Source organism: Cyclopterus lumpus, chromosome 16 (genome assembly GCF_009769545.1).
Source record: "Cyclopterus lumpus isolate fCycLum1 chromosome 16, fCycLum1.pri, whole genome shotgun sequence".
Lineage (NCBI taxonomy): Eukaryota > Metazoa > Chordata > Actinopteri > Perciformes > Cyclopteridae > Cyclopterus > Cyclopterus lumpus.
The window spans coordinates 15690957-15715297 of NC_046981.1; the positions used below are offsets into that span (position 1 = coordinate 15690957).

Genomic DNA, 24341 nt, shown 5'->3' on the forward strand with positions numbered 1-24341 from the left:
ACGGCATCGCCCTGCAGCTCTCCCGTTACTGCCTCCAGGCTCAGTGGGCGGACGAGCAAGCGGCAGCTTTCAGCCGTTAGCCTCAACTCCTCTGCGGGTTCTGGGGGGGCTCTGGTAGGGGCAGGGGGCGGGGGGAGCACGGAGAGAAGGAGAAGACTACACGCGGAGAGGAGGGGGCTGGAAGTCTGAGACGCTTCCAGCCTGAAGGGGCCGGCGGTTTGACCATAGGACCCGGACAAGCTAGCTTGTGCCCGCGCAGCTAAGTGAATGGGATGGAGCCGGGACCGTCTGGCGCTGGTAGGTTTATTTTTTTTTAAAACTTTACTGGTTTTAAATGGTATCAGTCTGCATGTCCGAGTTATGGTTGCTGCAAACACATATAATGCAATTGGAAACGGGGCTCCGGAGGCTGGCCTTCGCGTCAGGGGGGTGGAGAGGGACGCTGGGTGAGAACCCCGTCTGTTGCATCGCAACGAGATGGAGATGGAGGTGGAGGTGGAGGGGGCTCTCTGGTAGTCTGCATGCAGACTACTTCGTAGAGATTATTCATTCCAGATTAATAGCTGTAGACGAGCTTTTCGAGGAGCGCTGACGATATTCTCAGCCATGCGCGGGGGCAGGGAGGTCGTGGGAATCTGGGTGAGGAGGGATGAGGTGAAGCCCGGCTTTAAGCAGCAGCAGCACCACAGCAGCAGCAGCAGCAGCTGGCTGCACCCCGCACTCCCCACACAGCAGACTGGCCTCCCTGTTCACTTGCAGATTGGGGATGGTCACACTGCTCAGGTGGTCTTAACATCTGTACATTGCACGCACACCTCAGGGACACAGACTTTCAACATCAATTATTTATAAAATGTTGAACCAAACATATTCCGTAATTGGGATATTTGTGCATCCCTGCTGTTAGAGTTTACGGAAGCTCTTCTTATTTTAGACCTGGAAAGACTGAGAAGCATGTGCAGTGCATCATATGTGGAGCTTCAATCTGCATGCTTGAGATCTACTAGTGCTTATCAGTGCTGGTGCTGCTCTTTATTGAGCAGGTTTCTTTGATGGCTGAGGTGTGGAAGCAGCCAATTAAAACACAAACTAGTTAGTGTTTGCCTTTATGCACAGGTCTAAAGTCCACCTATTGCGGAAAATCCTGAACCCTAGCATTCATAATCTAGCCTTGAGTCGGTCTTGTACTTTGGTAAGGCAAATGGAATGCTATTTTATTTGAAGAAGAAGATGATTGGTGAACTCATAACTGTACTTTTATTTGTACAAGTATGCCTGAGATTGAAATGATGTTGTCAATCCAAACACTGAACATGTAATTCAGTTGAATAGGCTTGTTTTAATTTTTTTAGGATGGGGGGAAGGGTCCCGAGGGGCCCCTCATCTCAGTGTCTGCTTTTGTGTTTGAAGTGTGATTATTCAATGTGCTATTTTCCAAGATAGAGCTGATTGCCATGTTTAGCTCATGGTCAACAGCCAATTATTTAGAGAACTATTTGGACAAAACAATTGATGCATAATTGTCTGTTCCTTTCTCATTCATGCACTTGGCCTGTTGTGCTCTCCTGATGAGGGACGGGGGTCACCACTGTTCCCTATTTTAACATTTTAAAGCCTCATGTCTTTTGTGAGGCAATTTTTCAAATATTTCTGCTTGCACTGAAGCTCAGTAGTGCTCATTCTTTATCATTAGCCACACTTGAATTCAGAAAAATTTAATTATTTTAAAGTAACACACTGAATTCAGAATGAGAGCATTACTGAATGCTTGAAGACGCTGTACTATGTGTCTCACCAAAGGATCATACAAATGTACATGTTTCCCCTTGAAATGACTTGATAGTAGTCCTTTCCCATGGGACTTCTTGGTCTTATTGCTCGTTACGTCATCGTAGGCAGAAAGTTGTGAGCGTCTTCATGTTGTGATGCAGCACCAAAAGCTCTGCTTTCAGGCTTACCGCCCGGGAAACACTGCTATTGTCTTGGGATGTGTGAAAGCGCTCACCATCTGCCTTCACTGGCACGAGGGAAAAGTGTGTGTCATTGTGCGAGTGCGCGGCGGTCACAACTCACTGGAGACACTTGAGTATTCACACACATCTACATGCTCTCCTGCACATGGAGTACGTGTGGTCAGCACATGTCTGGCGTCTGTGTTTATGGTGTGTCCGAGTCGGGGCAGTGAAGTGTGATTCTACACGCATCTTTCGCTGTTTCGTGGATGACGTTACTCTTCCTGTCAGTTTGGCATTGCCGAAAGGCTTAGTGAGCACATGATTGAGTGGTACGTTGGACCTGAGCATTTCCATCATTTAAAGCAGAGCTTTTCCAATTTTGGATCCACATCGCTTAGTGTAGTGACCGAAAAGACCACAGTCTCTTCAATATGACCACAGCGGCACCCTGCCTCCTCCCATATCTCCTCTAACAGCCACACACACACACACACACACACAGGTCCCCTGATATCCATGACAATGCTGTGTTGCCGTGGTGTCTCCATGGTGAGGCTGAGAATGTAGAGGGGGCCCCCTCTGTTTCTGTGTATGAGGGTGTGTGTGTTCACCGTAGCAAGGGTGCTCCCTCTTATTCGTACACCCGCGTTTTTGTGTGTGTGTTTGTGTGTGTGTGAGATAGAGGAGCAGGGCAGCTGGGGTCTTTGTTGTGGTAGAGGGGGACTGTTCTCTGGGGACCCAGAGGTTAGGGCACTGGGCCCCTCTCAGGCAGGAGTCATAGCTAGCTTCACATCTAGCACCCAGTCCAGGACCCCCCTTCCACCCACCCCCACCCCACCCCATCCTCTCCTGACTGGCTCAGACTTGTTTTTAAGACATGATGGTCACTAATCGGTGTATGCAGTGGAATCCTTGTTACTTCAACTGCCAATGAAATGCTGCTTTTTTCTTTTGGCCTAGTTTGAACCAACAAATGCCAAATTTAAACCACTGAAAAATAACTGACACAGATGAAGACATTTCCAGAAAGACCTATTTTGAAATTGAAAAAATGTTAAGGCAAGATTTTATTTTCATTATCGATATAAAATCTGCACATCATTTTTACTATTATTTGATGTGTCAATTGGTCTATACAATGTAAAAAATAAGGGTGGAGTATGCCGAATCCCAGAACCCCCTCTGACATCTTGACTGAATAAGATAAATTCTCTTAAAAATCACAATGTTTTCCTTTTCTTCCCCTGCCATAATTTATCTTTCTATCACCCTCCCCCTTCTCTCCCCTGTCCATCCTCATTTGACCTTATGTTTCTGTTCCCCTTATGCCATGTCAATATCTCTGTCCGTCACCCATGACTGGTCTTTTATATAACATACAAAAGATGTATGTTATATAAAACATACATAATAACAAGGTTATTATAAAATTCGCTGCTTTACTGATCCATTCTGATAATCTCTTCCTGTGCCTGCCATTCACTCGGTTGTCCACCTATCATGTCCTCTTGGCCCCTGACGATGCTTCCTTCCCGACTTCTTCCACATTCCTCGCCCTCATCTCCTTGGCCTCTGCTGCTCACAACCACTTCCTTTGCCACCTCCTCACTTTTAACTGTTGTTTATCTCTTTCCTCATTCCTACCATGTCTGGCTCTGAAACGCCTCCCCTCTGTCACCTCTCCTCATCAATGGCTCCCTTTCTCCTGTCTGTCCAGAGCCCATGGAGGACTTCCCCCCACCCCTGCAGCAGGTGTTCCATGCCCCCCGTCGGCCAGGCATGGGTACCGTGGGCAAGCCCATCAAGCTGCTGGCCAACTACTTTGAGGTGGAGATTCCAAAGATTGACGTCCATCACTATGAGGTGGACATTAAGCCCGACAAGTGCCCGCGTAGAGTCAACAGGTAATAGGACGTGGCTACACCCTTCATCTGGTGTTTCTTGTGTGTCTCGTCTGTGATGTCCCAAATGAATCTAAACGATCAGTACTTGTCTGTTGTCACATATCATAAGTGGTTATTTATTATCTTGTGGCAGCAAGGTATGCATTCTAAGAAGTCAACAAGCAGCTGAAGTGTCTGCAGAGTGGAACAGGTTGAAATTGTATAGTGAAAGCCCAACAGTCGCCACTACTTTCAGCATGAACAATGCAACTGGGATTTAAATCTTATTCTTTGTATCAACTAATTAAATAATTAAAATAACAATAATTATTTTTTAAGTTTGTGATGGAAATAATATTGAAATATACCTGTTGCAGCTAAAGCAGAGCTCCTCTCTCAAGATTGAGTTTCAGGTCTAGACACGCTTTTACATGCAGTGGTTGCAACTGGTTAAAAAGTATGCATTTACTATTGTTTTGGCCCGTGACTGCCTGTCATAGATTGGTCTTACTAGCTTTAATGTGCATTATTCTTGTAGAATCCATCTAAAATAAAACGCCTAAGTATGCATGGGTTTCACTTCACAGTAAGCAGTAGGAAGCCTTCTCCTCAGGCAGTACCTTTTCACCTTGTAAGTGGGCTTGAATCGTTTGCTGTCTGATGCAGGATCAATTTAAAGATTGGGTCAAAATCAAAAGTCACATGAAAAAAATATACTGAGATTGCAAGCATGTTGCAAGTAACTACATGCTTGCAATCTCAAGATATTCTTTTCATGAAACCATTCATTCCTAGACTGTTTTTAATTCCAATTCAATTCAATTCAGTTTATTTTGTATAGCCCAATATCACAAATTACAAATTTGCCTCAGAGGGCTTTACAATCTGTACACATACGACATCCCTGACCTTTGACCTCACATCGGATCAGGAAAAACTCCCCAAAAATAACCTTTGACAGGGAAAAAAGAGAAGAAACCTTCAGGAGAGCAACAGAGGAGGATCCCTCTCCCCGGATGGACAGAAGCAATAGATGTCATGTGTACAGAATGAACAGCATTTACAAAGTTACATAAACACATTACATGAATATGACAATGTATGAATGGAACTCCAATCCATGAAACAGAAGGAGGTAGAGAGGAGGGGGGGCGGGGCATCAGCAGGGCCAACGCGGGAGGCCGGCTCACCAGCATCAGACACCTCCAGGTCCAATGGACCCTATGAGACGTGAAGTCACAACGACTCCGGGGAGGAAGCAGAGTTAATAAGGTGCAATGGAGAGATGTAAATTCATCCATAAGGAGAGAGAGAAGAGGAGATAGGTGCTCAGTGTATTGCCCCCTTCATTTATTTTCTGCTGCAACCAATTAAAAACAAGAATGCCATTTTCCCTTTTTCTCTTCTCTCTGTGCTTCAGATTCACATTGTCATGTCACACTATGAGGTGGCAGTCAACAAGATACATTGTGTGGTCTTTTGTGTGGAGTTATGTGTCAGGTATCAGAGACAGGCTTGAAGCAGGAATATGATCTATATAGGCCAACTCTGTGTTTTGTCAGTGTCTAGGCACTACCCCAATCCACGAGCACTCAGGTTTACTGTCCCAGTGCTGCTGACTAATGGCCTTGGCCCTTTGGAGAATCGGCAATACTCATTTAGAAAGATGGGGTGTAAAATGGTTAGATTAGAATCAATCTAGGAAGCCCTGATAGATGGTCTGTGTCTTTTTGCATCTGTCTATTTGAAGGAAGATGCTAGTTTAAAAATGTTGGGGAGCCATTATTGTTGAAACGTTTGTTTAGACTTACACCATTTTAATGATAACTGTATTTATTATTTCCCCCCAAAATTGAAAAGAATAACTTGACATTATGTGTTGATCTGTATTTAAACAGCCCTGACTTAATACTTGTGGCCTCACGCCACATTTGTTCCTTGATTGAATAGGCAATATTTTGTGAACAGCAGAGACAAGAACACTCTAGGAGACTCCTTGAGCTTTGCTGTCCTCCCAATTAACAAGTGTGGGAACAGTAATGGAAACAAATCAATTACAAATACATGGTTACTGAACAGTAAGAAAACCTGAAATTCTATGGAAGAATCCCTGAAAGTTGTATGTGTTTATACACCTGCTTTAACATTCAGAGAGGGTTTCTTTTGGTTTTACGGTTTGAGACAAAGGTTCTAAGAAGGCCTGCAAAGGTCAAGCCCTTTGACCTGTTTCTTTTCAGAACAACCCCCCCTCCCTTCTATGAAGGCCAAGGCACCGTGCATTGAAAAGTGGGCCCCTGTTCTTTTTGTCCTCCCCCTGTGACCATGAGATATTGCACCCAACAGCTGCACCCTGCTTGATCAATATTCTATCATCTTTAGAACTGCCCCTCCCCCCCACCTGATCAGATGATGGATTTAATTGGCAGAGCAGGGTCTCTTTCTTTCTTTTTGGCGCGCGTTAATCCCATACTGTGTTTGTGTGTGTCGCTTCCTACAGGGAGGTGGTGGAATACATGGTGCAACACTTCAAGCCCCAACTCTTTGGTGACAGGAAGCCAGTGTATGACGGCAAGAAGAACATCTACACGGTGCTAGCGCTTCCTATTGGGAGTGAGAAGGTAGATGTTTGAAGTTGTTTTGCTTTAAAATGTTACACAATGCTATTATCATCAACTAATTTATCTTCGGGGATCAATAAAGTCAATCTTAAGACCCGTTGGAACAGGAGTTACACTGTTTCTCAAGGGGAGGAAGGGTTTATGAAAAACACTGAATAGAAAGCACTATTTATCTCCTGTAAAGCACTTATGTCTATCCCAGTATTCATAACAATCACAGACACCTATTGTATTATGGAACACTAGCTGTCTCATTGGGGACTTCTACTTTAATGTACATTTGAGAACCTCGAGTTCTGTCTTTGAATTTTAAGGAATAGCTCTTATTCACTTTCTTGCAGAGAGTTAGATAATACATTAGTCCACGGCCAGTGAAGCCAATGCGGAAGTGTCTTAAAACGTGCATCTTCTCTACTGGCCAGCAGGTGGAGTCTTGATTGTATTGAAGTCTATGAGAAAATGACCCTACTTTTCACTTGTTTTACTCAGTAAACATTGTCAACATGAGTTTATGGTCTCAATCGCAGTACAATACAGCATGATGTTAGTTTAGTAAATTGTGGTCCCATTTAGAGTAATATAGACCATAATTATGGCCTTTCTACATCACCCCTCCGCAGTGCAAATATAGCAACCTTTGTTCAAAATAGTCCAACACATCTATAACAATTTTTTACAAACAAGATATGTGTTAATAAGTGAGCTCTAGAGGTGCTAGTAGGTGGATTGTGTTACTTTTGGAGAGAGCCTGGTGTCACAGCCCAGCACTAAAATTGTGACAAAAACACAGGTCAAAATAAGTCAAACAAACAAATGGATGGGAGGAATCTGTAAAGTCTGTAAACTGTAGCAGGCTCAACATGTGCTACAGTGATGTTTAAAAAAAAAAGTGCCAACAAGGCTGCATGATGTGCTACAGGCAGAGCTGCTCAAGTTTTTATGCATTGGGCACAACTGGCCCAGGTGTGTCCAATGTCACTGATTACTCTGCAATCAGGTCTGCAGCCCTGGAGACAGAAACCACAGGCACAGCAGAGGAACCAAAAAAGAGGGGTGGCCCGAGCTGTATTTTCCAGTTTCCAGTCTTAATGCCAATCTAAGCGGCTGGCTGTAGCGTCACATTTCCCGTACACACTTCAACGTATTAAATCTTCACATCCAACTCTTTTCTGTTTCTGAACCACCCACTTTTGTGTGAAATGCCTTCTTGAATAAGGAATCTTGTATGAAATTGGGTTTCCAGTATGCTGCACAGCTTGATAACGATCTTTTCTTGCTAATAGCCCATCTTCATTCAATTTCTGGTGGTTGTTGTGGTTCTCCTTCTCCTGCAGCCTTGTTCTTTACCTCCCCTCTCCGTTTCTGTCTTTTCTGTCCTCTATTTCTCCAGGTGGATTTTGAGGTAACCATCCCAGGTGAGGGCAAAGATCGAATCTTCAAGGTGTCCATCCGTTGGCTGGCCATAGTGTCATGGCGCCTGCTTCAGGAGACTCTGGTCAGCGGTCGGCTGCAGGTCCCCCTTGACTCGGTCCAAGCTCTGGATGTGGCCATGCGCCACCTGGCCTCTATGAGGTACACCGTCGTTACCCTTTCTCGCTCAGTTACACAAACACTCGCACATACATACGGCAACACCCGCACGCCTGTCAAATTGAGTTATATTCATGTACATGAATCATTCATGTTTTTGCCAAGTTGTCAAAGTAATAGTAGTAGTCAGTGCAGCCGAGCAAGGTTAGCTGGACGGTTCTACTCGCATACATCGGACCTTCATAGCTCCAGGGGTCAGAGTCACGAAACAAAGGTTGTGAGCTGAGACCTGTGTGAATGTATCCACTGAACAATGCAGGGCACGGGTATAACGATAGCTCTTCAAGCCACAGTTTGAAAAGTTTAGTGGGAATGTTTCCCTGTCTTTTGTCTGTTTCAGATAAACACGGCAATGTTCCTCTTAACTCCCTTTTTAGTGTTTTTCCATGCAGGTTTCTTTTTTCTTCTTCTATTGAGTGTATTCTGAAACCTCCTTCATGAGATGATAGCTTTACTGGATATGAAGTCATACTGAGGTCATGCTTTGTATTAAGTCTTTTTGCACATTCAGAATGTTCTCCTACCTACATCCTCTAATTAGGTACACTCCAGTGGGCCGATCATTTTTCTCCCCACCTGAAGGATACTACCACCCACTGGGTGGGGGGAGGGAAGTCTGGTTTGGCTTCCACCAGTCTGTGCGCCCCGCCATGTGGAAGATGATGCTTAACATTGATGGTGAGTCACCAACTGACTGAGAGTCAGCCAGGGATCTCATTGTTTTTACTGATTTTGCACAGAAACAGTGGGTCAGAAATAGTGAAAAGTTAAAAATGATCTGGGATCAAGGAGGACTTGAATCGTTAAACATTATTTAATTTATAATTATATCATAAATATAGGCTTCTATTGGTTGTTTGTAACATTAATTTGGCTCTGATAAATACCTTAAATGGTGATGGTGCATAAAAGTTGCAGGCATCCATCAACCTTTTGTTAAGTTGCTCTCCTTTATGGACTTATTGCTGCTCTCTGTTTCCCTCTAGTGTCTGCCACGGCCTTCTACAAAGCCCAGCCTGTCATCGAGTTCATGTGTGAAGTTTTGGACATCCGCAATATCGACGAGCAGCCCAAGACTCTCACAGACTCGCAAAGGGTCCGCTTCACCAAGGAGATTAAAGGTGGGTGACTAGCCAGTGTGAAACACACCATGATGAGCCCTCAACAAGGAAATAAATGTACACCTTCATGCCTCCGTCTAAAGATTCTTCTTCTTTTTCTAATTATCATGTCTGTCTTTCTGTGTCTGTTTACACCACTCGATGTTGGAATTACCAGGCCTGAAGGTGGAGGTGACTCACTGTGGCCAAATGAGGAGGAAGTATCGTGTATGCAATGTCACCCGACGACCTGCCAGCCACCAAACGTGAGAATGCACCCATTGTTTATCTACGTTATTAGTATATCCATTGCATCTGAGGAACTATGAGGATAAGGCCAATTAGAACAGTGACGGATTGTTGAAACAACGACATGGTCATCCTGTGGTTCTCTGTAGGTACAGTTGCATGATTCTGATGTTTGAATGAATGAATGAAAAGGAGAAATGCAGAGGTAGAAAACAATACCTAACACTTGAGAACGTCTGTCTCCACAGTTGACAGCCTCACTGTTTTAATGGATATTTATTTTGCTCGAGTGGCGCCTCTCGTCCCTCACTGGCACTCACACCAACCTCTCCCTTTTTATCTGGCACTTTCTTTGCACCTGGAACTCTTTTAGAGGAACTATATTAATCTCTAGTCCCTGCCGTCGCAGGAAAAGTTCCTGATTTCCTCAAAAGGTTTTCAATCCCCTGGGAAGTTTTTGCATTGGAGAGGTTCCTCTTAAGTATTCGTCAGTATTTAATCTAAAAGGATTTATTTCTAGTGCTGAAATTATAATTTAATAAAAATGAAGACAAAGAGAATTGCTTGCTGGTAACTGAGTAAGCAACTTGTATATGTTACTTTGGAGTCGTAAATTGTGATTGTCATTACTTTTAACATTTAATATCAACCTGGATAAATCGGCAAGCCAGGAGCTGGCAAGTGACGCATTGCGATGACGGGGGCATTTGTCACTGGGGCGCCACTCATGACCCCACAGGGGTGTATCCACACAAGGTCTTCTGTCAATCATTAACTCATCCTTTTTACCAGCTCACACCATAGTTCATGTTTCTTGTCCTGTCAACCAGGTTTCCCCTGCAGCTCGAAAGTGGGCAGACAGTAGAATGTACAGTGGCCCAGTACTTCAAGCAGAAGTACAACCTGCAGCTAAAATACCCCCACCTACCCTGTCTACAGGTGGGGCAGGAGCAGAAGCACACCTACCTGCCTCTGGAGGTGAGGAAGGACTAAAGGAGGATTGAGCTGTGATACAATAACTAAGTCCATCACTTAATTAATATGTGAAAACACCATGTACACCGACTTGAAAACTATTTTTGAGATGCATCCAGGATTAATGCAATTATTGTGAATAACCAATATTTACAGCCCAATGATTCTGGCTTCACTCGTTCCAGGTGTGTAACATTGTAGCAGGTCAGCGATGCATCAAGAAGCTGACAGATAATCAGACCTCCACTATGATCAAAGCCACAGCTCGCTCCGCACCCGACAGACAAGAGGAGATCAGCAGGCTGGTGAGTTGTAGAGACAACTGGGGGCGGGAGGCTCCACAGCGGATGTAACGACGGTATATATGGGAATGTATGACGAATGGATGGTCTTTCTCTGTGCACAGATGAAGAATGCTAACTTCAACCTGGACCCGTACATCCAGGAGTTTGGGATCAAGGTGAAAGATGAAATGGCTGAGGTGACGGGCAGGGTGCTTCCAGCCCCTATCCTGCAGTATGGAGGACGGGTAATACATGGTTCATTTATTATTTCAAATATGATCAGTTTTTTTGTCATGATGGGAGTGTATTGAAGTAGGGACACTCCAAACAGAAATTCCTTCAGTTGTATATTTCCTCACACACAGTAGTGTATGCCATTTTGCAGTAGATTTTAGTTTCAAATTCTCTCTCCTCCGGTCCTCTGTTCCACAGAATCGTGCCATCGCAACCCCCAACCAGGGAGTGTGGGACATGAGGGGAAAGCAGTTTTATAACGGCATCGAGATCAAAGTGTGGGCGATTGCCTGCTTTGCCCCCCAGAAACAGTGCAGAGAAGAGGTGCTCAAGTAAGTACTAATGAGTGGTAACAGCTGCAATCAATTTATTTTGGGAGGAATAAAAAAATGTGTCTGTTTTGCATTTAATATTGGGAAGTCATTCGGTTCATTTATAATTTAGCTGCTAGCAAGAGAGAGAAATGTGTATCCACAACGCCATATTTCGCCTACATTTGGTATCTCAAACACAATGATTCATTTCATTATATCATTAATAACATTTCCTGATGACAGGGAAGAGATACAGTGCGAGGCAACAGTAAAGTATGAAAAATTAATTTTGTCTCAACGACTCTGGTTTTCTTTCAGGAACTTCACAGACCAGCTGCGTAAAATCTCAAAGGATGCTGGGATGCCGATTCAAGGTCAGCCCTGTTTCTGTAAATACGCCCAGGGAGCAGACAGCGTGGAGCCCATGTTCAGACACCTCAAGAACACCTACTCTGGACTGCAGCTCATCATCGTCATCCTGCCAGGAAAAACTCCTGTCTATGGTAGGCTGTGTCATTTGTTTTCTTCTTCATAAATATACATTATCAAGAGACATCAAAAGTCGAACTTGACACAATGTTGCCTCGGCCCCTTTAGCACCATGGTGTTCTTCATGTCCCATTTCCAAACTGTCCCCTTTAGCGGAGGTAAAGCGTGTGGGAGACACCCTGCTGGGCATGGCCACGCAGTGCGTCCAGGTGAAGAACGTGGTGAAGACGTCCCCTCAGACCCTCTCCAACCTCTGCCTCAAGATCAACGTGAAGCTGGGAGGCATCAACAACATCCTGGTGCCTCACCAACGGTGAGCTCTTGTTTGGGCTGCTTTTGAATTAGTTGTACACATTTATGGCAGGAGGACCGGAGTGAGAATTTAAATAAGAATTTTGTCAGGTATATATATATAAACGGGTGTTTGACATTTTTATGTAACCCATTCATGGTGGACTACTGCCACAGGTCATTGCTGTCCATATAAGATCTGGGACTGCAGTTTTTACATACATGGCACTGTTAAACCATATAATTATTATCATCTTAAAGTTTATTTCATATTTATGAATCTATCAACTTTCCGTCAATTAGAAGCGGCTCCTGCAATATTACGACCAAAGATGCATTTAAGAGCGAGTGTAATTTGCATCTCCTCCTCTCACTCTCAGGTCAGCAGTGTTCCAGCAGCCGGTTATCTTCCTGGGAGCAGACGTCACGCACCCCCCTGCTGGAGATGGCAAGAAGCCCTCCATTACTGCTGTAAGTCACATAAATAACACCTTCATTAAACAACACTAGTTGACCTTGAACACAACTCAGGAAAAAGGAAGGGAATGTGCTAATATTGCATGTCACAGATGATCAGGACATGCATGTTGAAGTAATGTGCGGCGGACACTGCAGTGCTTTTGCCTCTCTAGGTTGTGATGGGCATTTAAAGACTAGTTAAATGAAGTCTTATAGATTCCAACAAGTCAAAGTAATTGATTCCTACATTTCACAGAATTGATTTGCATGGCTGTCGGGCAGGTTCAATTTGTGTTGGACACATGCAGCATATGCATGTACGTTTGACAGGGGCACAAAAAAGAAAGATGATGTAAATAATGCAAATGACCTCAAGATGTCATAGAACGGCAAACACACATGGTCATGGTTGCTTGGTAACAGTGGCACTGTGGGACTGTGGCACACAGCAATGCTGGTAAAGAATCCTACAGCCATGAATTGTATGTTTGAGGCAGAAGAGCTTTAATACCTTTTTTAATCTTTAACACAGCTTCATTATATTCCATTCATATGTGAGTTTTTATTATCAACTCGACTGTTATAGGAACATGAATGCACCAAAGGAATGGGGAAATGCACTGATGTTTTTTGACTGTTTCATCGATGGATGAATATGACTAGATTAATTCATCACCTTGAGCTCTGGTAACTTTGGATGGGCATTTGTAATTCATTTTGGCATTTTCATTAAAACATCATTAATGAAGCCCTAATTTATAACTTAAGTCTAAGCACTCTCAGGCAGTTCATAAGACTGAACAAGCAATTAAGCCTGAAGAACTGTCAAAGTGCTTTGTTTACTTTATTATTTATTGCATTAAATTAGTGGCAATGTCCTGCTTTGAAAGTCCATTTCCTGGGACACTGCAGTCAATCTGACTTTTTGTTAAGGCTCGGATACACAGTAAACACAAACATTTTTTGAAAGAGGTCAGGCTAGGGATAAAGGGAAACAAATGGCTCATCTCTGACTCGCATTCAAAAAGGAAATGACGTCAGCCCCCGTTCGCCCTTGACCTCAGCTCAGCTGTGGTTGGCTGTGTTGTTGCCTAGCAATTATGACAAATGCCCCAGTCACACATATAGAGGATGGGAGAGGAGAGTGGAATGTAATGGGTCTGTCTTGTTTCTCCCGACTGTGGAAAACTGGTTTAAAAATTATGATTGTAGTGCAGTGGAAGAATTTGAGGGAAGAAAAATAAAAGGCTGATGAAAAGCCTCCCACACTTCCCAGTGGCAGCTTGTAGGGGATGCTAACGTACAAATGTATGCATTGGGACCAATGAGTGGTAACTGTGGATTGAGTTGGAGTCTAACTGTTTCTCTGTCTTAAATTTGATGGATACCTTAATGCAAAGCACCTTATCATATTATGCATATGTGTCACTAAGCCCCGTTAGTGTTCCATGTTCAACTCTGTCACTTCCTTCTAACTGTCTCCTCCAGGTGGTAGGCAGTATGGATGCTCATCCCAGCAGATACTGTGCCACAGTGCGAGTCCAGAGGCCCAGGCAGGAGATCATTGAAGATTTGTCGTACATGGTGCGCGAACTGTTAATTCAGTTCTACAAGTCGACCCGGTTCAAGCCCACCAGGATCATTTTCTACAGAGATGGAGTTCCTGAGGGACAGTTGCCACAGGTAAGGTTGAAACGGATATACTAGACTCCATTGGACTGTCCTACATATGTAAAAATGCCTACCTCAATTTATTATATCATAGTTGGTGCACAGAAAACAATGTTTTGGTGTGCAGATTCTCCACTACGAGCTCCTGGCCATCAGAGATGCGTGCATCAAGCTGGAGAAAGACTATCAGCCAGGCATCACTTACATTGTGGTGCAGAAACGCCACCACACACGCCTCTTTTGTGCTGACAAGTCTGAAAGGGTGGGCTTTTTATTTTCAAACTATTATTATTATTATTATTATTATTTTAATAATTGTTCTCTTTTCACAGTTACTTGTTTTGATATGTGTAATAATACATATTTTGTGTGTGATAGATTGGGAAGAGTGGGAATATTCCTGCAGGGACTACAGTGGACACCAGCATCACTCATCCCTTTGAGTTTGACTTCTACCTGTGCAGCCACGCGGGCATACAGGTAATATTGACAGAAGAAACATGTTTTGGTGTTTTAAAAAAACCCTGAATAGATGAAGGCCTCTAACCCCAGTACTGTTGCATAGGCATATTTTGTGTGTTTCATCCCATAATTATTGCCTTCCCTCTGTCTCCAGGGTACCAGCCGGCCGTCTCATTACTACGTCTTATGGGATGACAATCGTTTCACGGCTGATGAGTTGCAGATTCTAACGTACCAGTTGTGCCACACCTACGTGCGCTGTACCCGCTCAGTCTCCATCCCCGCGCCAGCCTACTATGCCCGTCTTGTGGCCTTCCGTGCCCGTTACCATCTGGTGGACAAAGAACATGACAGGTGAGTGCGGTTTTGAAAGACAACTTTTGGTCCCCAAAACATTTACACCCCAGTTATTGGAAAAATCGTAATTTTGTTATGTAAATTCAAGTCATTTTCATTGAAATATTTTAAATGTATTTACACCGGTCCTAATGTACTTGCTCTGTGACACTGTCTGCAAATTAAGTGACCCCACGTTTGAGAGACTACTGATTACTGATGTGTAAGGGAGAATGTACAGCAAAGCTTCAGGATAAATCAAGGATGCTCACTCTGTCAACATCCATTTTGCAATAATGACCCACACACTGTACATGTCACTTATTACAGAGCTATTTACTAAAGAGATCAATAATATGACACAATGGTGTCCTCTCGTTGTGTACAGGGGTGAGAGCTGTGTCCATGGCAACGTTCTGTTATTCATAGCAGAGGTCTGCTCTGAATAAATATCAGACCGTAGAATGCCGTAATCAGAATTGAGTATTCACCAAAGCTGCTAATTAACTCTGATACAAATGAAGTGTGACTGATCTTTGCTCTGCGACTTCCCTCCCCGTCATCTCTCTGCAGTGGAGAGGGCAGCCATGTGTCTGGTCAGAGTAACGGTCGGGACCCCCAGGCGCTGGCCAAAGCTGTTCAGATTCACCACGACACCCTGAGGACCATGTACTTCGCCTGAGCTACACCAAACATTCCCACAATCGAACCCCTCCCCCTCATTTCTGCCTGAGTGGGCACACAGCCCACCACCACCTCATCTCTTATTCCAAATGACTGCCCACCAGGCATACTCCGCAGACCTGCCAGTCATTCACCCAAAACCTACAAACATAAGGCCCATCACCTGTAAAACACAGGCAGACTTTACAGCCTCATGCACTCAAAACAGTTATGAATATTATTATTATTATTATTGTCATTTTTATTGTTTTTACTTTACCAGGACTATTGCTCTTTTTATGTGAAAAAAAAGGTTTTAACGTGGGTATTATTCTGTAATTGTATTGTATGCTACCTTCACATTCCTGTGTATGTCAGTATGCAATATGGATGGGAGGAAAAGCAGGTTAAAAAAAAAATCACAAACTCTTTTAACTGCCACCACGATGCTGCCTCTTTACCCATCCGAATTGCCGGATGCCAGTGTTCCGAGCCCCTAGTACAGGGATCCTCCAGAGGGATGGTACTGGGCACGCACACCTACATGTATCATTTGATCATCTTTATGAACTACATTCATGTTTTTGAATAATGTTTTTTTTTTTTTTTTTTTAACTGCCTTGAGGAGTCTGAGGTATGTACATTAGCACTTAGTGTTAGCATGTAGGTGCTACCAGTCCTGCACATAAGAGTTTGTTAGCACATGTGAGGCTAGTCCTCTGGTCTTTATATTAGCAGAGACAGAAAGAGCAGGTGTAGCATATCGTAGACACAGGAGAGAAGTCCTGCAGCACTCTCTGTGCTGGTTGGCCAGTCCCTTAGAGATTTAGCCTATAGAGGCATGCTTACCATAACGATAGAGGGACCATTTGCATAGAGTTTATCAAATATACTTGCACCCCATGCACCTAAACCAGCATTATTAAACAGCCAAAAGTGATGCCAACTAATGTAAAAGGGGCACTTAAACAGGAAGATAGTCTTTCATTTCTGTATGTGTTGCTCTTTTACTATTTACGAGGCACTTTAAAAAAAAATTGACTTATTGATTTGTTTTACTTCCAATAGTTCAATAGTATTGTCTGTCCTGAGGCTAGACACTCACACCTGCATAGCTTTCCGAACTAATAAGTAACTAAGGCAAGGTCAACACTTCTCTGTCGATTTGAATGCAGGCAATTATAAAGTCTGTGATCACTTAAGTGCTGCAAAGTTGAACATGCGTTCAGCAAATTGACCTTGCTCCGATCATTCTGCACATTCTAACATGTATCAGTGGAGATGACACTACACAGTGCACTCTAAGCTTCCCCATGCACACTTCCTTGCGTACCTCCACACACACGCACCTATCCCAGTTTTTACTTTCCACAAACTCTTCCCTCTGCAGGCATTTACAACTCATAGCCTAAATAGCAGAAGCACCCACACACAGATCTGCCCTCTGTCTCTTTCTTAGCATGTAGAGACCAACTTCTTCAAATGCACTTGTCCCCTTATTTCCCCCCAAGCCAAACTATCACTTGTCACTCTTTCCATCGTCACCTTCTATCCTTACCGTATATCCTCACTTTTAGCATCACACATCTGCAGCATCCCCTGCCCCAATCCCCTAGCTTGTGTTAGCCAATACCCATTGGTGCTCTGTGTGCATGGGCGGCACAGATAGGGGATTGCTACTTTGGACAGGGTGGGCCACTATTACTACTACTTAATATGCCCTGCCGTTACATTTAGTCACTTTCTGGATGGAGGGGGAAAAAAGCATGTAATTCTTTTTTATGACTGGATATTCTGAGCCACCTTATTTTGGTTTCCTTAGTTAGGAGCCTTGCGCTCGGACATTTTGCCTCAATTGTGTAATGGTTATAAAGACTGCTTTTTCCTTTGTCATTATTATTATGAATATTGTGACTAGTGTCAGAGTGTATCCTCAAGAGGGCACCGTGGAGACGGTTTCACAATTCCACCTCAGATGCCCTTTAAGCGCCTCAAATCTTGTCCGACGATCAGAGCCCCTTTGAGCTGAAAGGGATCAAAAGATAATGGATCAGATAAGTTTGATTTTTAAATCATGTTTATTAACTTGCATAATCAAAATGCCTTTGTAGACCGTTTTACTGATCCGTCATCGTGTCAAAGGTAATTTGTATATATAAATATATATTAACCTGTTATGTATTTTGGCTCACCAGTTGCCAGGCCTTTCACAGTTGTGGCCAATGTTTTACCCTCATTCTGGTGCTTTGAAAAAAAGAAAAAAAAAGGTTTTGGTGCATTTCCCAGTATCACTGAAACCAGATGCAGTTCTTCACTCACTGAAGCCACAAAGCACCTTGCAAAGGGGGAAGACGAAATGGCAGTCACCCTGGTAATGCATCATGTGGATACCGGAGAGTCCGCTCCTCTCCACACAGCCTCACTGTCTGACTAAGCAATATTAAAGCCACGGATCAAGAACAGTCCTTGTCATAGCACTTCCCAATAGATTTGAATGAAAGGACACGGAAGCATATTATTTTGGCTCTGTATGTGATAGTATGGGAACTCTGTTGGGTCTAGTTATTTTTTAAAGAAAATAAAATTGTTTTTTATTACTCCTGTTTTTTTCCCTTCTTTTACTCATAAGTATGCTATATTTGCTCGAATTTTTGTTAAATCTACATCTCAAGAAGTAGTGATGAAATCAGAACAGACAATAAAATGGATAAAACAGAGATGTAGCCCTAAACTGTGGGTTTTAATACAAAGACAGACAATAATCCTCTGATGATTTAAAAATGACATTGTATCCTCTAATGTGTTCACGGGGTTGTAAACGTTGGACGAACCTCCGCCTTCGAACCTCTGGACGAAGGCGGAGCTGATGACGTCAGGTGACACAGAGCCCACCTCTTCCTGTCGGTGTCAGAAAGGCAACTTCACCATATTTAGCTAGTTTGCCGAAGCCCGGCAGAGTTGACCTGTCAACCAGGCGGAAGACGTTGACACTTATCGGCGGATACTGCCCGGTGTAGACAGGGTTGTTGTTTTTTTATTTATTTTTTCCGGCACCAGGACACAAACTGCAGAAGACGAACGGACCGACGGCGTTTTACAATACGTTGCTTTGGGGATACGGGGCCGTGTGTCAACGGTCTAACGGTTTATTTTACTTGATTAAAGTAACCGTCGTCGGCCAGAACAGCCGAGCTAGCCAGTTAAGCTAATTACCGAAGCCCTGACGCTTCGCTGTGCAGTAGAAACGAACTCACGTAGTCTCATTTAATGCACATCTTTCTGGAGGAACTCGTTTGGACTCAATGACCCCGCTGAGATGATATCCTGACAGTTCCTCTCGCCCGTTCCCCGCCACTCAGCCCCCCCATCCAGCCCCCTAAACCCGGCTTAGCGAGCTAACTTGGCTAACTAGCAGGCTTTCACTTTTCACGGCGTCATGCTGAGCAACCGGTAGCTTTCCCCGGTGGCGTCCTGTGGGATACGTTGACCGTGTGCGGACGCTGGGGACGAAACGAGGCGCCCTCTTTTTTTGTTTTCGTTTGACAGGGAAGAGGAGCTAGCAGAGACCAGGACATTCGGGCCGTTAAGAGGCGGTGCCGTACCGAAGGAGACACCGGGTTGAACGGAGGAAGAGTCCCTCTCCCCCTCCATCGTTTGACTGCAGTGATCCGGGAAGCGATCCGGACAGAGACCTCATGAATGGAAATCGGAACTACAGGTAAATTGCTTCTAACTAAGTTGTTGGCTGACTTGGAGAAAAACAACACACAAAGTCTGTCAGTGGAAGTTACATTCGCCAGGGTCTGGGTTTTTTACTTGCCAAAAACCCAAACCCTGGAGGTTGTTTCATCTGTGCTTGACAGCTCCTGGTGACTCTCCAGGGAGTCTCTCAGTTTATTTGTGCCTAGACGTGAGTAACGTTAGTGCATTACACTTCCATTGATGAGAGACTGAATTAAACTTATTTGAAATCAAAATGTAAAATATCTAGCAGTTTTAAATGAAATGAACCTATAAGTCTGTTCCCCCAGGGCACTCACTGGCTTTCTGTCTCACTCACTGTCATGATCATCAGTTAGGTGCCAAGGTTAGGCCTGGTATTCAGGCATGGTCAGGAAGACTCCCACACTATTATTTCATGTGTTTTTTTAGTAGTAATAGTGCAGAATGAGATGCTGTGTTCATCCTAAACCTAGACCATGGGACACGTAGCGTTAAGTCACTTGTGACGGTGGGATTACTCTCTGTCCTTTCAACGGCCTCAGGTCTTGGTTACCCGCTGACCCAAGATTACCTTCAATGTATTCAGCAGTATCCTCCTCCCACAGCATCCCATGGGTCTTGTATTTAACCTTTTTTGCCATCCCCATGTTTAGTGCATACAACATTTAGCTAATACTACTTCAACAAACAGCTTAAACATGGAGAGATCCTTGGTTATTTAGTTTAGTTTTTTTAATTTTTTTTAACAAATCATCTGTTTAACCTGCAACCTTACATATTTTTCTAATGGAAAAAAAATTGGCAAAATCTTGTTGCTGAACATGTTGATCCACAGCAGTAACCTCAAATTCCTGTCGAGTCTAGGTGATAAATAAATGACCTAGGCCGTAGCCAGTAAACTCCACCGTTCTTGGTCACAGTGGCAGTTTAGCGGTCCGAACCGCCTGGCTTTGTCTGCTGTAACGGAAGCTTTCCACTTCTGTGACCATAAACTGAATGCCAGGTATTCTTGATCAGCCAGTGACACATGATCCAGCAATGGGTTCTTGGCTCCTGCCTTACTCAGAGGAGATCCCTCTCTGCGGGCTACTGTCTCATTAGCGTCTCTGCTCTTCACAGTTGGGATACATCCAAATATCTGTAGCATATAGGGAACAAAATGTGTTTTTCCCAGTAACCAAGCACCTACAGTAAAGTCAAACAGACTAAAACAGTTTGGTGTCGGTGTTTTGGGCAGCTGTGTGAGTTAAGCTTATCCTATATAGCTAGATTCACTTTGCTGTGTTCTCACGGGCAAAATGACAAGTTTCTGTACAAAGAGAATCACCAGATTTGACCTTGCTCTTCCAAGTGTGAAAAGGATGTCTTCAACACATTTTGGTTTGGCAACCCACCCACCAAAAACCTCATTTTAGTTTTCTGATAATTCTATGTTTTCTTATGTTGTGTCTTCCACCATATCTGTCAAGATCCTCAATCAGCGTTGATGCCATAAACGCAAGACTTGGGCACTCGCCATGAGTGTATTGGGGTTTGCTTGCAGCACAGTATTTCACAGCAGTCTTGAAGCTCTTACAGCACATTCAATGCAGATTCATGAAGAGCATACTATTTGCTAGTCTTACATTAAATGTATTAAGGGGAGTGGTTGACGCGTTCACTTTGGAAGACATTAGTGTTGGAGTTAGTTTACAATCACATATCACAAACCACCACAGGCCAACCAATGAGCCCAATTCCACGTTGAATGATTAAAAGGGGGCCCTCCATCAGTCAGTCAGCGGCCTGGGGAGTAGCATGAGAAAATCAGTAACTGCCGGTAGCAGTTGGAGCAAAAGCACATGGAGTGTTGGAGCCAGGGCTCTGGAGAGCTTAGCATGTGGGATATAATGAGTGCAAGGCTTTTGAGTCTTAAGCAAATCAAATCCATTTGGATGTGCTAACCCTGTGGCATGCCTACAAACAGCTTGTAACTTGATATTGATATGATGTTACATTATGTCTGAGTTGCAACTTCAGAAATGGGAAATCATGGGCTTCCCCATGTTAACGTTGGTGGAAGCCTCATGATTAAACACAACCTTAAATGAAGAGATGAATATTTTTATATATAGATTAATTTTTTTACTTTCTATTTTTACGGGTTATGTTCCCAAAATGGCAAATTATTTTTTATTACATTGTTGTCCACTTCCAGCTGAGCCGTATGGATGCTGTACAAGAGCCTCGTTTTTTCTTATTATAGAAACGACAAACTTTACACAGGAATGTTTAAATGAGATGCAGTGCAGAAATTAGCTCCCTTTCTGTTTATTTGCCCTGCTGATGTCTTGCTCATGTTCTTTGGCCACTCCCCCCCCCCCCCCCCCCCCCCCAAAACCTGTCTTTCTCACAATTCCGGGTTTCCCGCTCTTTTTTTGATTCACAGACCGTTAGTTACCGCCCTCCACAACCAACTCCTCCGGCCTTGGTTACTGCCTTTTTTATTTCCTTCTCTATGCCTCTGTGGGAAACGCTGTCTTCCCTGTTATTCTCCTTGTAGCCTGGTACACTGTGGATTTTGTGTAGACAGTGGCGTCTACTTTGAGGGAGGGCTTGGCACTTGATTTGCAGTCTCTCACCATAATACTCAGTTCATTCAAGCAGCACACTGACAATGGACAACCCCCATCCTCAACCGCAGCCCACCATAAGGCTAACCATTGTCATAATTGTTGTAGGTTTCTATGGAGAATTCAGTTTGCCGTTGCTCTTTAGACTAATTCTATTAAAGGGAGATTTACCCGTGCTTTTATTCTACTGAAGAAAGGGAAATACCATTCCAACTAATCATCATAAATATCGTGTGTGTGTGTGTGTGTGTGTGTGTGTGTGTGTGTGTGTGTGTGTGTGTGTGTGTGTGTGTGTGTGTGTGTGTGTGTGTGTGTGTGTGTGTGTGTGTGTGTGTGTGTGTGTGTGTGTGTGTGTGTGTGTGTGTGTGTGTGTGTGTGTGTGTGTGTGTGTGTGTGTGTGTGTGTGTGTGTGTGTGTGTGTGTGTGTGTGTGTGTGTGTGTGTGTGTGTGTGTGTGTGTGTGTGTGTGTGTGTGTGTGTGTGTGTGTGTGTGTGTGTGTGTGTGTGTGTGTGTGTGTGTGTGTGTGTGTGTGTGTGTGTGTGTGTGTGTGTGTGTTAATAATTATATATCCTTTATTGATCCCCAGAGTAGTTTTACTTTATTGGAACACTGTAAGCACCTGCTTCAAATATACAATATGCTTTTAGAAGGCATTGTGAATCCTGTGGAATACATTTGAGGAATTTCTCAGCTTCCCTACAAACTCTTAATCATGTGTTTGTGTGGTAGACTTAGAGGCAACTCTGGCTGACATAGCGTGGGGCTGAAGGCACACTCCTCCAAGAGGAGGAGGGATGTGTCGCAGAGATTAAAGATATTTAAAATACCTCATTATTCCAAATAATTTGACTTAATTACAATCAGCTGAGAAACATTTAGTGTGTGTGTGTGTGTGTGTGTCCCCTACCTGTAAGACTGTTGGGCATTCGATAATGATTGACCAGGCCCTCGTCAGCCTGTCAGTATGTGGCTGCCTGCTGGTGTTTACCGGTGGCAGAGAGTGGCATTGACTTCCATGGGTGTCAGTTGAAAACACTTTTGAGGTTGATGAGGGGAATAGGAGGGAGGTGTGTGACGTGCATCCATCCTTCCTCACCAGCTATCAGTCTTTCTGTGTGCGTCTGTGCACGTGTTTCTAGGCCCTGCCTGCTGTGACTAGACGCCATTGTGCCCCGCCACTGAGCACTCGCCCTGTTCCTGCGGCTCAGGGCCTCTCTGGATTAGAAACACAACAGCTGTATTGTATGTGTGGAAATGTGCACTCGTTAGCAGCGTAGACGTTTGTGTAATGGGGGTGTTTCACCGGCACTGGATGTCAGCCTAGCTTCTCACTATCCTGTTTTTCTGGCCCTCGGCCCACTGTGTACAGTGTGACTGTGTTGTTTTTTGCAAAGCTGCAGAGTGGAACGAGTTCACATTGCTGGGATCTTTCTGCAAAGTTCTCGTATGCTAAGAAAGGCAACACACTTATTGGTGCTCGCCACACATTTTCCATTGATGCAAAAAAAACAGTAACACAACTTTAGTTATTGTTACTGGCTGTACATACCATAGATTAGCACTGACATTTTATATTTAGTTCCAAATATGACGAAAAAAGACTGGATAGAGAAGAGAATCAAACCAGATTGTAAGTGTCAGTGCACAATTATACCAGAGCTGCATTCCAGGAACATGCCGATACTAAACATTAATATGTTTGGAATAATGTTTTATGTTAAAAGTTTGTGGTTTGCTTGAACTGTGCAAGGTGCCAGGAACTCTTCACCTAACCAGTTGACTTGTGTAAAACTGATCTAGTCGGCATATCCCTATAAAGTTTGTAAAAATATTGGCAGCATTCAAATATTTAATTTTATTACCACTGCTACTATTGTGAATGTGCTTTACTTTAAAGACATACAATTTATAAATGTATCTTAGAATGCTATTGCATATCTTCATTAAACAATAGCTTGTGTAATGATACAAGTTATAGAATGAATGGTTTACTGCACAATAAAGGGTAACAAGGAAGGACATTTAAGCTCCTCTTTCAGCAGGATGTAGTGGGCCCAAAGCTTGAGAGGCAATTTCCATCCACCCCATGAATTTGAGCAATTTTACTGAAATCCACTAATAGTTTTAATTTTATTCGTGTTGAAGAGGAGTTCGCCCTCCTATTGTCATCGCTCACCTTCCAAATTTACAGCCTCAGGAAATGAGAAACATACTGATGGAAAGAGAGCGATTTTAAATCTACACTCTTCAAGTGTGTTTTTCCTGTAATTTTCTGAAAACACACACAGTGTAGTGGCTAGCACTGTCGCCTCACAGCAAGAGGGCCGCGGGTTCAATTCCCGGTCGGAGCGGTCCTTCTGTGTGGAGTTTGCATGTTCTCCCCGTGGCAGCGTGGGTTCTCTCCGGGCTCTCCGGCTTCCTCCCACAGTCCAA

At 43.7% G+C, this 24341-nt stretch overlaps 2 protein-coding genes across 10 annotated transcripts in view; both read left to right on the forward strand.

Annotated features, from left to right (window-relative positions):
- The first annotated feature begins 272 nt into the window (after positions 1-272).
- On the forward strand, positions 273-15601 carry ago1 (argonaute RISC component 1). Of its 2 annotated transcripts, XM_034553478.1 has the most exons (19): positions 273-297; positions 3673-3859; positions 6336-6456; positions 7847-8028; positions 8588-8724; positions 9033-9167; positions 9325-9412; positions 10226-10373; positions 10556-10675; positions 10777-10899; positions 11087-11220; positions 11521-11705; positions 11845-12004; positions 12363-12453; positions 13930-14124; positions 14240-14374; positions 14491-14592; positions 14729-14928; positions 15484-15601. In XM_034553478.1, exons 1-19 carry the CDS (start codon positions 273-275, stop codon positions 15590-15592), a joined length of 2577 nt encoding a protein of 858 aa, XP_034409369.1. In that variant the 3' UTR covers positions 15593-15601. The 2 variants fall into 2 exon arrangements, with proteins under 2 accessions (XP_034409369.1, XP_034409370.1); XM_034553479.1 differs by lacking the exons at positions 273-297; positions 3673-3859; positions 14491-14592 and having other exon boundaries at positions 6337-6456.
- Positions 15602-18487: 2886 nt separating this feature from the next.
- Positions 18488-24341, forward strand: part of LOC117745800 (protein argonaute-3) — a 33605-nt gene continuing 27751 nt past the window's right edge. For all 8 annotated transcript variants that reach the window (XM_034554336.1, XM_034554338.1, XM_034554339.1 and 5 more), the window contains exon 1: positions 18488-19291. Coding sequence is in view for 3 of the 8 variants with exons in the window: in XM_034554334.1 (XP_034410225.1) it covers positions 19273-19291 (19 nt within the window). In the remaining 5 variants the exon portion in view is untranslated. The remainder of the gene's footprint in view (positions 19292-24341) is intronic.

What these genes read in the sequence shown, in the direction of transcription:
- ago1 (XM_034553478.1), top strand. Translation starts at nt 273, where the DNA reads ATGGAGCCGGGACCGTCTGGCGCTG. An exon ending in TGCAGAGAAGAGGTGCTCAA is followed by an intron (nt 11,221 to 11,520) that starts GTAAGTACTAAT and finishes GTTTTCTTTCAG; the next exon opens with GAACTTCACAGACCAGCTGC. An exon ending in GTGCTGACAAGTCTGAAAGG is followed by an intron (nt 14,375 to 14,490) that starts GTGGGCTTTTTA and finishes TGTGTGTGATAG; the next exon opens with ATTGGGAAGAGTGGGAATAT.